Source organism: Labeo rohita, chromosome 9, assembly GCF_022985175.1.
Source record: "Labeo rohita strain BAU-BD-2019 chromosome 9, IGBB_LRoh.1.0, whole genome shotgun sequence".
Lineage (NCBI taxonomy): Eukaryota > Metazoa > Chordata > Actinopteri > Cypriniformes > Cyprinidae > Labeo > Labeo rohita.
Window position 1 is genome coordinate 22,373,302 of NC_066877.1, and position 13,502 is coordinate 22,386,803.

Genomic DNA, 13,502 nt, shown 5'->3' on the forward strand with positions numbered 1-13,502 from the left:
CGGTTAATGAACCGGAAGTCTCGCACATTCACAGAAAACTGCTTACTTTTGCGTTGAAAAATAAGGTGGATAAAGAACCTTTTGGGTCCATGGAAGTTTGCGGCTCCATCCGTGCTTTTTTATGACTTCTAGAGAGCTTAGATTTTGCGAAAAGTTTTAAAATGGTGTAGACTTAAAATCGTGTACATCACATAAGGCAAACCAAGCAAATCTAGTTAATTATCAGCTGATGCTGAAGTACAAAATCTTACTAAAAATACATTTGGAAACAGACCAAACAACATCAGTGCGAATTTTTTTCAAACACCGTTTTTAGATCAAAACTGCATTTTTACCATCACTTGTGACAATTTCCTTTAAACTTTACACTATTTTAATTTTCTTTGTAGCGTTTTTGCAGTACATTTAATATCCCTGTTGTATAACAGTGAATTTTGTTTAGTATTTTCTTGAATATATCTTTTAATTTAGGTCATAGAAAATGTATAAGAATAAAAAAAAAAAAAAAAAAAAAAAAAAAAAAAGGTAGGCTTCGCGATACTCCAGTCATCCAAAATGTCAACATATTATAAAACGGATTTTCTTAAAATATCATAACTAAACACTCAATTCAGCTAAAATGTTCAGATTAGCAGCTGAAACTTTTACAAACAATTGCACCACTTTAACACGGGCGTACAACCCATGCGTTACTGCCAAAAACTCGCGTCCAGCTCTAGCCTCAGGCGCTCCTTTCAATCTGGTCGAGAAAGAACTCGCTGAGTGGAAGGAGAGAAAAAAGAGGGGGTGGGACGGAGGTGTGACTGTCGTGGATAAGTGCATAAAGTGAATGATTTGTAAGAGGGAGCGAGAGAGCAAGAGAGCGAGAGAGGGAGACTTTAAAGGGAGCCAGTGGAATGTTATCTCTCAAATCATCACAGGCACGAGGACAGGCACGCGTGGCTGTAAGGATGGCTGGAGCAATGTTGTCCTAATCCACGGGAAACAGAAAGGACAGCCTGAGACGACACTTTCGTATCTAATCGATCTTATCTGAGGACGCGTGTCCATTGTTATCTACGCACGGGTCAGAGGGCAACACATGTCCGAGCGTGCGTTACCGGTCCTGTTATTTATATCCATTCTGTAATTCTGCTTTCGGAAATTTCATATAACAACACGAATCTACGTTGCCGGCTGCGTGGAATTAGTGGCGAGGAAAATACTACTGAGAAATGCTGTTGCTGAAATAAATATTGAGAAAGCACAATGGACAGATGAATATGAATCACTGACTGAAAACAGACTTGATAAAAAGGGATTTGGGGGAATAAATTGATTCTCTTCCGATACATCATCAACAGAGGTGAGTTTCAAATCAATTTCGTAAAATACTTTTTACTCATCTTCATGCTGTAAATTGCATTCTAGCCTACTGAATGATTAGCTACAACAACAGTCCAATAAAAACGAGCAGCTCCGCAAAAACAATTACATTGCTATTGAATATCGTCACATTTTTAGGATCACTTTTTTTAGTTTTCATCACAAAATAATTACAACTTTTGAGTTTTCAGGATGTCAGTTCGATCTTCTATAATTAAAGTCGTTGAACAAATGCAAAGAACTAATCACTACAGGTTGTCGTTTTGTTTTTTCTTTAAAATGAACGACAGCAAGTAAACGTACATTTACTGTTGTAATTGGCAATTTTTTTTACAGTGTCAGAGTGTAGTTCACTTGCATCACTCAGTAGGTGTGCAGATAACATGCAACTAAAAGTGCATGGCGTTGATAATAAAAATAATAAATACATACCTTTTTTAAAATGTTCATGACTGAATCCATGATTTGAGATTCAAGCACCCTTGTGTCATCTGGAGCTATAGCCTTTGCATTTGCATTTGCGACAGATGGTCAGCTATGACTTTGGTTTTGTGACAATAATTGATTTCCATTAACTTTTGCATGGAACCAGTGAGTATTTATAATCATCTACTGATTATAATCTGTGCTGAGAGAGCTGAATTGCAAAATGCACACTGACAACCATTCACAAACATTTAGTAGCTGCTGAACTGTTTTTAAAGTAACAGAAACGAATAGCCTAGAGTGTTACCTTCAAAATGGAGGTGAAATGTTCATTCACCAATCATTTATTCTAGACATTCTATCCACTACATGAGATCGTTCGATTTTTGAGTTGATTTATTATTTTTAGTTTTTATTTCAGTTATTGCACTGAATGTAGCTATTAAAGTATGTAGAGATTACTGTCCATATTTGAAAACAAATCCTTTGTGTCTACTTCACCAGGGTAGTTAACAATCAGTGCACTTTTGAAGCCTTGATCAAACGGATCTGAAAATGATGCTGAGCCCCGATCAGACGGATCCTGACCTCACCTGGACACAGCCGGACACGGAATGTCTGAACGTCATGAAGGTGGAATGTGTGGCTCACGAACCCTTAGAGGCCGAGGATGGCAAGACTCGTGCACTCGTGCCAGCCGCGCTCACCAGAGAGGAGAAGAGACGGAGGAGGCGCGCCACCGCGAAATACCGTTCTGCGCATGCCACGCGCGAACGCATCAGAGTGGAAGCGTTCAACGTAGCGTTCGCTGAGCTTAGAAAGCTGTTACCAACACTTCCACCCGACAAGAAGCTGTCCAAGATAGAAATACTTCGCCTAGCTATCTGTTATATTTCTTATCTTAACCACGTTTTGGACGTTTAAACGAACTTCGGCACATTTACCAGTACTTCAAAACAAAACTCCACAAGTGTGTATAAAGAATACTTTTATAGACATTGAGAAGTAGCATATTCCAGCAGCTCACACAACTACTAAAAAAGAAAGAAAAAAAGAGGGTAACACCTTATAATTACTTTCAGAAATAAGCCTAAGCTATGTTTTGTTGTCTGTCCCCGCTATTTAAGAAAGGAAATCGGAACAAAATAAATGGAGGAAACCTTTAGTTATGATAAAGCATCACCGAAAAATTAATGTAGCTATCGCAATAAGTGAAGCTGCTTGTTTTTTTGATAGTGTAGCAGTTTATAGCTTTTCAAAGATTAGCTATCCAACATCACAAGCGCATTTGTGGCAATAATTTGTTTTGGAGAGATTTCACTTGGACTGGATCTTACATAAACGAAACAAACAGCATTTATCTTTCGCAACCTTGTTATAAATCAAGCTGATTTTATAGGCTACGACCCGTCTGGAAAAATGTATAGGCTACTTCTGTGTGCTGGAACAAATCGTAATCTTGTTAGCTGTTAATTTATATTTTCTTGTTTATTTATTTATAAAGTAAATTAAGTTATGTGAGTGTCCTTAAGATAGCATATCTAAAGTGTTTACGTATATATGTAAATATTTAATGTTTTATTAATATTCCTATTTTAGACTGATGTCGCAGAGTTTGGGTTTACCGTTGCTTTCCACTTGCACTTTTAATTGGCAGTTTTCTTAGGAGTAGGAGGGCCTTCGCTGTGTGTGCACTACGGTTATTATAATGGTGTTGCTGTTGATGTCCTGTCCTATGATAACGAGAAGCACTTCCCATCGGATAGGATCTATTGCTGTATTGTTTATTTTGTTTACAAACTGCTCATAGATAGCGCTTTGGGTACCTGATGACTTGTGGTGGTTTAAAAGTACAACAAAATGAAATCCCAATCAATGTCAGATAAATAATTTGGCCATACACATTAAAAAAAGCGTGCTGCCTGCCTTCCAAGTCTACAAGCTACCCATAGACGCTCTCTCTGCTGCGACCAAAAATGATCTCAAAGTAGTTTATTTTTCTTTTAGAAACTATTTATAGAGATTATTTGTTTACGTGATTCTTGTGAACCTTTTGGAAATTTTATAGTGAACAAATTATCTCACATCTGCCTCATATCCAAAGATCACCCTGTTAATGCAGGGTTTTGTCTGTCATTTTGTAGTGGAATAGCCAGTACACTGGTTTGTATCGCAGTTTTTCATAACTATTTTAGAATAAATAGTACAAATATTAATTCAACGCTGATTCGTCTGTTGTAGTTTTTGTATAAAACAAAATGAAATTAAAGATATTGTGCCAATAAGATTCTGTGTGCATACTACTTTCACGCACGTCATTTCAACTGCAATGAACTTATGAACTATGGGCTCACATTATGAAATTCACTCTCGTAAAACATTATTTAACTATTAAAACACCATGAAAAAAGACCTTTTCATGCTGTCACACAACACATGCACAGTCCGCTCTGCTCACGGCCCAAAGGCGACTTTCTCCCCAGAGAGGAGACAGGTGCTTGTCCAGACGGGCCAAGGCAACCAAATTACGACCCGTCTGCTGCGTCCCGTGGGAAAGAGCAAGAGAGCATGTGTGCGCGCGCGTGTGTGTGCGTGTCCAATTCTTGGTCATATTTCACATTAAAGATTTTTACTCAACTGATGATGTTAAGGTTTACCGTCAATCTCAGCTATGATTGTTTCACTCAATCAGTAGGCCTGAAGAAATTGCTTAGTGAAAAATAGTTTAGTACATAAAAATGTTACGTTTCTAACATATCCGAGAAGGTACAGAATAAAGTTCCTTACCCAGGCAAACAGGCTGATCAATTTGTGTGTTCCATGCTGGACGTGAACAGGCCTCGTTAGAGGATTATGTAATGAATGACCCACAGTCCCGCTGTAATACCATATGTCTGCGTGTATGTCACGGAGAAGGGTCGAATACATTAGCCTTAAACTCAGGTAGCCAGATTAGACGTTGCCCCTTCATGCAAAGAGACAATCTGTCGTCTCTACATGTATCTTAGATAATATTCTCTAAAAACAAAGCAGAAATATTTCATCAAAAAGGCCCAGCCTACATCATTCTCTTTATCTGTTCTCATGGAGTTTAAAAACGAATTAAAACCAGTCTATCTATCTATCCATCTATCTATGTCCCGGGTCAATCTGTCAGATTGGTTAAATTATTTGTGGCCAGATGGAAACGGACGGATGAGAGACAGGCGACATTAAGGGTGTTTATAAAGAAAAGACTAGAAAAAAAACTGCTTAGAGGGGAAAACGAGAGTCAGTCTGTTCTCATTAGCTCTCGCATAGAAAGTGTCACACTCAGAACAATGCGACCCGGCTGCGCGCGCACTCCCGGACCATCTGTGCACGCGTCAGACATACAATGATCAGATTTTCATCACACAATGACACACTGACATAGTCAACGCGTGCATTTGTTGATGAATTACAACATTTGTTGAAAATTACAGATTTGTAACATGTCAGATACTTGCACAGGATCAAATACAGACTTAGGCAACTAGTATTTTGTAAGAGCTTTAGAAAAAAAAAAATCAAACACAATAAAGTTGCAATAACGGTAGCACAGGCCAACTGTGATTATAAAAGGCATTTGGTAAATGTACGGAACGCTAGTGCATTTATGAACAAAATATCAAGTGCCAAATGTTTCCGTCTTTCTGCGATTTTTTTTTAGTATCCACCGAGTGGATTCACACAGTCTTCACACAGTTGTATTTTTCACTATGATGACTGAAACAATCTCTCTTTATAAAATGCATTATATAACAATATCATTGACACCCATCAAATCACTCTGGGTCACTTAAAACAGTAGTATCTATAGAAATAATAATGACAATAATAAAATCTTTTTTTTTTTTTGAATTATGACTTTTAACTTTTAGTGTTGGGTGCACATTAAACAAATCAATCACAAATGCTGTAATATTCAATGGCCCTTGACTCTCTTTTTATAATTATACGTGTCCCAATAACTTTAGGCCAGTATAAACCATCAAAGACAAATAACCTTCTATTCAGTCCTGAAGTATACTGCATTTTGTATGTCTAACACACCTGATAAGCTCAGGATCAGATAATACTATGGACTAATGGCTCAGATAATACTAGAGAGATAGAAAATGTGCAGTAATGAAGTCAATCCACAGGATAAAAAAAAAACAGCTGAGAGATACCACCCAGTCGAAGCCTAAACTTTGTGTGAAGTGCTCACTAGTGTCACTTAGTGGACAAACTCAGTGTCACTTCTTTTATCTGATAGGTCTGTAAAATAATAAGCATTAGAAATTAAGATACATCACATTAATATTATTAACCTCATTATTGGATTATTTTTATAACAAAAAATAATATTATTAAAAATAAATAATAATTATTGATCATATATCAGGGTAGATGTGGATGAAACTCACAGAAAAATATTAACTTTATCTGTCATCCAACAACTACAGTGTTTTTGTTTCAAATTAATTTAGAGAAGTCCAAAAAGTCAGAGAAGTCTAGCTTTCAATAGTGAAATAGTGTAAAAAAAAAAAAACTTTGCCGCCCCCTATTGGTCAATAATGAGAAGTAAAACTTTTTTGTAAAGAGTACACATTCTCTTTAATGTAGAGTACAAAGTTTAAAAAAACAACAACAATCAAATTAATTAATTATTAGTTATAATAATTAATTATTTTAGGCAGTATACTACTTCTGGGTCACTAATTAAGCAAATCTGTGACATTCTGAATTTTCACTTAAATTGTTATGCTGATAATAGGCCTATCATTTGTAAATTTGTGAAAATTTTATGACTTACACATAAGTAAAAGAACTGTCACTGAGGGGGTAGACTTTCAAAAGTTACAAATATGTACCATTTAGGTACAAATACATACATTTAAGGTACTGATATGCATCTTTAAGGTACTTATGTGGTACTTATGTGCACCAGTGATAGCTTTGTACCTTTTTTCTAAAAGTGTAAAAATAAGACTTTTTACATGAACAACACAAAATATTGCAAGGACTGATTTAATATGAAGTGACCACATTAAGGTGCATCAGTCAAAAAGCAAATACTGCCAAAACGAGGAATGACTTTATATATCACTCTAAAAGGTTTCTCAGTATTAAAAGTCAACCTGTCAGTCCTCACATATATATATATATATAGTATTCATTTAGAACAAACATTTATCAAAGCGACTTACAGTACACCACTAAATACCACTACAATACTATTACACAGATACAAATGTCTTTACAATGGCCTCCAGGCGATCTACATTACCAAAGTATGTTAATATGTGTATTTCCAGACATATTCTGGACCAACAGTCTAAATGACCTTATTTTGGTGACCACTGTGAGTGAACACTGAAGAAAAGCTGTAAGTGGCATGTACAGTGGAGAGAATATGTGGGGGATGGAGCTATATTTAATGGCAGCAAGCTCTCTCTGCATCTCTCTCGCTTCATCAGTTTTATGGAGTATGATAGCAGGATGCAATCAGGAAGTCAGTAAAGAACTGCAGACAGGGAGATGTAAATGAAACAGACAGAAAGAGAGACAAACAAAAGATGTGGACATAACATTTGACCTGATTAATATACATAACCTATCGTGTGCTATTGCTGCGCCTTGATTGTAATATCAACATAAGCCGCATGTAATTAAACCAACAGCACGATCGCAAGTTCGCCATTGCTTTTAGTTCAACAAACAAACACTTAATATTGAGTAGCCTAAGTTACATCTTTGACACAACTGCCACTTACTTGTCAAAAAAAAAAAAAGATAGATCCAAACGAAGCCAAAGCAGAATCAAATCCTACAGCGTGTACAGCTCCTAAACGAATCACTGAACGAATCGGTTCATCACTGACTCGCTCATAACGAAGGTCATTTGACATGTTTCTGAATTAGAACGTGTGTTTGAACGAATCGCCTGAATTAATGATTCAATTCCTCACTCTTAAAGACAGTCACTTGTCTCCACCTACTGGCAAAACGATGTAAAAAAAAAAAATGCACAAACTACTTTGGAAACACAGTGAGACAAGCAGTCAAATTTATTCAGCATATATAATTTTTTATTGTTTAAAATATTCTAATATATATTATATTTGCGTTTTAGTGTTGTGGAAGAGCAAATGTTTTTTTTTTTATTGAACTTTAACGAACACAGCTAGATACAAATACAGCAATATATTTTACATAAAAGAGCACATATATCCTTACATGTCAGGGGCAATGCACATACACATGTATAAAGGAATAGAATAAATTAATCAAAGTTAAAAAATAAATAAAAAATAAAAATAAATCATAAAATGAATAATAATAATAATAAAACAAGAGAAAGACTTTTTATATAAACAACTTACTTATTAAACAGCTGTATAGTCTTTTTTTGCTTTTAAATTTTTACTTTTTTCTATTGTCTCCAAATATATTTTAATATCAACTTTAAATTGTTCAAAATTTGGTAATTTACCATTCCATTTGTGGAAAAGCAATTGTACCAGAGTGTCTAATTAGAGGCGATGACTCCCCCTAGCGAAGCACACTGTAATGAGTCTCAGTCGGTCCCTCCACCTCCTCAGCCAAAGTGCATCGCCTGTGTGCTCCGCCTGTAAAGGATACTATCATTACTGCCGTTAGATTGGTCGCAATGCCTGGTAGTGGGTAAATCTGGGTACAGTATTGATCATCGGATCATTTTATCGGGGATGCTGACGTAGCCGCTGGGTAAGTTTCTTCTATACCTATTGTCTAGTCTTTTGTGTTCACTGCATTGATCTAAATACAAGTGAACACCTTTTGGCATTGAAATACACTGGGATGCATGTTGTTCAAGTTCTCACGCCCAGCTGCTGTCTGTAAAATGACAGATTAAAGTCATTGCTCATAGAGTATTGACTGTAGTCCTTACGACAGGGATAGAACGAAAATCATTATTGATGCTTCCTGACGAGACGTCAAAGATTAACCCGTTATATTCACAGTGAAAATCAACAAGACTAATACAAATAACACAACGGTTAGATACATTTTCTGTCATATTTCCTTTAATGCTGATAAAAAAACAACACCAACAGATTTTCTTAATGTGCAATGGGATGACTCCTTATGATCATTAATCTCGCTTTGTGACATCGAGTCGCCTTCAAAAATGCTGATGGGTGGATCAGGCGCACACCACGAAAAGTGCGTGTTTATTTATTTGCTGATGTGTTTATCGGATGTATTAGAGGCAGCGATGCCCCTCTTTAAAGCACATGGTTGGCATTCCATTGACTTGGGTGGTGTATCTATGCCTGGATGTCCGATTCGCAATAGAATCATTCTTTTGAGCCGATTCGTTTTCATGATTCTGTGAAAGCAATTCTTGAAGCAGCAGAGCGAAGGAATTCACTGACAGAACATTTCATAAAGAAAGAACTAACAGCTTTACAAGTGGACAAGTAATATAATGAAATATTTAATCAATGAAATGACCACTGGAAAACATATATTAGTTCATACAGTATTCATTTACTTCATTTTATTGCGTTTTAGGATGCATTTTAATGAAGAAAAAGGGCTATTACAGACTGTATTATTATAAGAATAACATAAGTGACGCACCTTTCTCCTCTGTTTTATTATTTTATTTTTATTTTTGTTTCTTTATACGATCACACTTTTTAGTTTTTTATTATTTTAATGCTTATAATCTTTTATTTTATAATGTATTTTTATTTCTTTATTGTTTCACATAACCGCTACCATTAAAGTTGGCTACAAAAAAATGACTAATAGCTATAACAAAAACAGCCTAATGTGTAAATTGTTGGGAAAACAAGGTAATATATACATATGCATTTATCCACCAAAAAAAAAACAAAAAAAAAACACGTAAACATCGCGCTACGGCTTCCGAAGCGCTAAACGAATTGGTGAGTCGCCTTTCAAAAGGAGCCATCCGAACGAACCGATTCTTTAGAATGAACCGGTCTCCCCAACGCTATCATTTACGCCCATGAGCTACACGCGATTTATGACCTCTTGCGGTTCCCGTTTTTTTTCTTCACAGACTGCTCTTTGGCTGAGGGGGTTGCACTCGCATTATTGGAAAAAGAAACGGATATGTTCAATGTCAAAGCGAATCATTTTTGTTTTGAATGCGTGATCCGCATAGAAACAACGAACGGCTTGCAGGAATGACAGATCATTGTGCCTTTTCACATTGCGTTGGATCTGATGCAGAAGGAGGGTAAATTGATGCTTATGTTTAGCCTAATTGACTCATGTTCTTTCTTTTGTTTATATATAATCATGACGAAAAAGGGGTGGGGCTAGCTCTGACCATAATCATGATTATCTTTAAAAGGCTATTTGGGGGTTAGCAGTCAGAAATAATCCTTCTTATCTTTTCCAAACACATATGCATGTGCTTATCCTAATGATTTCTGGCTGACTTTACCTTCTAGACTTAAACACTTGACTTTCTGACTTTCCACTGTAATACTAAATGTGGAATAGCAAGTGTTTAAGGTCAGTGTTGAGTCGCATATAGAGCATCTCATCAAAATTAAGGTGATGTGAATTAATTTTATTGGGCATACACTTACACTTTCTTAAGATACAGCTGTCCTAACTTGCTGTGAATTGTTACGGACCACATTTTACAATAATACAATCCTCTTCTTGCTTGTACAACATGAATGATATTGTATCCAATACAACTGTCCACATGGACTTTCTTACACTTCTTGGTCTCTTTAGGAAACTACTGCCAGCTAATGTAGGTCAGGTAATGCTGTTGAACTCTGAAAGATGCCTTGACATAGGAGACTGAATTGTGAAGCCTAAAAACTACTCAAACTTGAGTTAGAATTGTGTTAGTAACACATTAGCAAACAGGTATTTCACCAGAGCATGTGCACCTCTGTTATGTGTTGTACGCGATGTGGGTTTGACTGATAAACAGTGGGATCGTGCGTTTTCCTGAAGCACTAGAAATAAGTAATGAGGCAGTCTTTCTTGTTAAGCAGACATTTTATGTCTTTTGCACATCAGAAAACAGCCGACTTGCAAACGGCAGCTTTTAATCTGTCAGTACAACTCTTGCAGTTTATATCTGACAGCACATGAATTATGCATTGGCCTATCTAAAAGTTTTACGCTCTCATGCGCTAAAATAACACTAAACTTTATCTCGAGAACACCACGAAGGAACAAAACTCCCACATTGTTGTTTGGGTACCTGTAATGTATTTATAAACCGTCTTTCTATTGCTACACACGCATTTAACACACTCTATGCGTGTCTTGAAAGTGGCATCATTTCTTATGTTTAATATTTAATGCTTCAGTGTTTTATTTTTGCTTGGGTTTTTACAACCACATATCATTGTTTAAAAAAACATTCCAAGGAAGAACACGGAAAGGCATGTAGCCTGAAAACATTGGGCTTGATAAGCCACTCAGAAAGTCTCTCTCACACACTCATAGTATCTTGTACTATCACAACATATGTTGACGTTTCGACACTTAGTATCTTAGTATAGACTTGGTATACTTAGTATCCCTTGCCTTCTAGCAAAGGCTCCAGGGAAGGGAGTGTTAACAACCCTTATAACTGTTAAACTGCTGGGAAGGCTTGCTGTAAAATCCGTCAGAAGAGCTCATCCGTTGGTCCTAGCTGCAATCACTATGCTAACCACATAAGCATGTGGTGTTTTTATTGCGATGGGAAAAATGATGGGCTATTCTGCGTCAGTAGCCTTTCATGCAGTTAAATGCACAATTTTATTGTATATAGTGTTTATCACTCTGAATCGCTGTTACAATTTCCAGACTGGCAGCAATCTGGACTGTACACGAAATATGTATATGTATTTGCATGTGCTTTTAAAGATCTAGAAGTGATAAGCGCAGTGTTTCTATATACAAAATAATACTGGCTTGCATGTCAAGACTAACAATGTAATTATCCAAATACTTGAAATACTTCAGGAGTGCAGTGTAACTGAGCTTGCAAGCATGAGAACTTCACAAGTGCATGAGGACTACACTATGATTTTTATTTTTTTTTTAAACAGTGGTGTTTGTGATGTTTTTGACTACTCTTCCTGTTTGTGGGTGTGTTCATGGTGGTTTCTCTACATCTGCTTCTTAGAGACGGACTGCACTCACAGCTGGAGAAAGAGAGAGAGAGTTCAAGATAGCATACTCTATGGGGCTGGATTGTTTTGGCTAAATATAGAGCTACCAGTGTTTCTGACACAATTATTTAATTTCCATCAGGCCTAAAGACCCAGATTAAAGAGAGCGAGGGTCTGTAATACAATTTTTCTGTTGCGCTACTGTAACTTGCTGTCACTCTCTTTTTCTCTGGCCATTTTGCTGTAACACACACAAGAGATAGAGTTACAGTGCATTTTTACATGACAGAATTAAAAAGAATGTCAGGAAATTATTAGGAAAGGTGAGAAATATTGCAGTCTAGGATTGAACCTCTGCCAACCATATGAGCACTATATTTTTATTTAGAATTTTTTTGAATCCTGCAATGCTAAATTTAAGATTATCTTAGCAATAACATTAGTACATATGCAGATATAAATAATAAATTTGTATATAAAAAAGGCAGAATGCTATAAATACAGTTATCCATAATACATCCATAATAATAATTTGTAGCATTTAACTTGACTTAAAAATTACATGAAGCATAATTATGTACACATTTTTACTTTATAAATGTTTTAAAAATATATTATAGTGAGAGAGATATAATAAAATATAAAATATATATAATAAAATGTATATAAAGTATACATACACTATGCAGAATCTGCAAAATGTTAATTATTTTACCAAAATCAGAGGGATTGTACAAAATGCATGTTATGTTTTATTTAGTACTGACCTGAAAAAGATATTTCACATAAAAGACATTTGCATATAATCCATTTTGTTTACATTTACATAAAAATTACCCTGTTCAAAAGTTTACATATGCTTGAGTCTTAATACTGTGTTGTTACCTGAATGATCCACAGCTGTATTTTTTTCTCTTTTTTTTAGTGATAGTTGTTCAAGGTTCCTTTGTTTGCTGCCCTCTGGTATTCAGAAAAATCCTTCAGGTCCCACAAATCCTTTGGTTTTTCAGAATTTTTGTGTATTTGAGCCCTTTCCAATAATGACCGTATGATTTTGATCAAGATCCAGAAGGTTTAAATGCTCACTGATGCTATAGAAGGAAACACAATGCATTAAAAACCAGGGGTTGAAAACTTTTTGAATTTGAAGATCAGGGTAAAGTTAACTTATTTTGTCTTCTGGGAAACATGTAAGTATCCTCTGTAGCTTCTGAAGGGCAGAACTGAATGATAAAAATATGATATTTAGGCAAAGTAAGAAAAAAATGCAAGAAAATTATTCTGTTCAAAAGTTTTCACCCCCGGCTCTTAATGCAATGTGTTCTGAAGCATCAGTGAGCATTTGAACTCTCTGTAATAGTTGTATATGAGTCCCTCAGTTGTCCTCAGTGTGAAAAGGTGGATCTCAAAATCATACAGTCATTATTGGAAAAGGTTCAAATACACAAAAATGCCTGAAAACCAAAGAATTTGTGGGACCTGATTTTTCTGAAGAAAAGTGGGCAGTTTAACTGTTCAGGACGAACATGGGACTCATGAACATCTTCACTAAACAAA

At 35.9% G+C, this 13,502-nt stretch overlaps 2 protein-coding genes across 7 annotated transcripts in view; both read left to right on the forward strand.

Annotated features, from left to right (window-relative positions):
* Nucleotides 1–814: 814 nt before the first annotated feature.
* nhlh2 (nescient helix loop helix 2) lies at nt 815–3,768 on the forward strand. The gene is made up of 2 exons (XM_051118581.1): nt 815–1,345; nt 2,296–3,768. The coding sequence occupies exon 2, from the start codon at nt 2,347–2,349 to the stop codon at nt 2,713–2,715; it is 369 nt and encodes a 122-aa protein (XP_050974538.1). The 5' UTR covers nt 815–1,345; nt 2,296–2,346; the 3' UTR covers nt 2,716–3,768.
* Nucleotides 3,769–8,391: 4,623 nt separating this feature from the next.
* The window catches only part of vangl1 (VANGL planar cell polarity protein 1), a 37,313-nt gene continuing 32,202 nt past the window's right edge, over nt 8,392–13,502 (forward strand). For 3 of the 6 annotated variants that reach the window (XM_051119976.1, XM_051119978.1, XM_051119974.1), the window contains exon 1: nt 8,392–8,544. The gene's annotated coding sequence lies outside the window, so the exon portion shown is untranslated. Of the gene's footprint in view, nt 8,545–9,801; nt 10,052–13,502 lie in introns of those variants that run through there. The other 3 variants (XM_051119977.1, XM_051119979.1, XM_051119975.1) reach the window with 1 other exon arrangement.

Excerpts from the sequence above, each read along its gene's own strand:
- nhlh2 (XM_051118581.1), top strand. The coding sequence starts at position 2,347 with ATGATGCTGAGCCCCGATCAGACGGATCCTGACCTCACCTGGACACAG.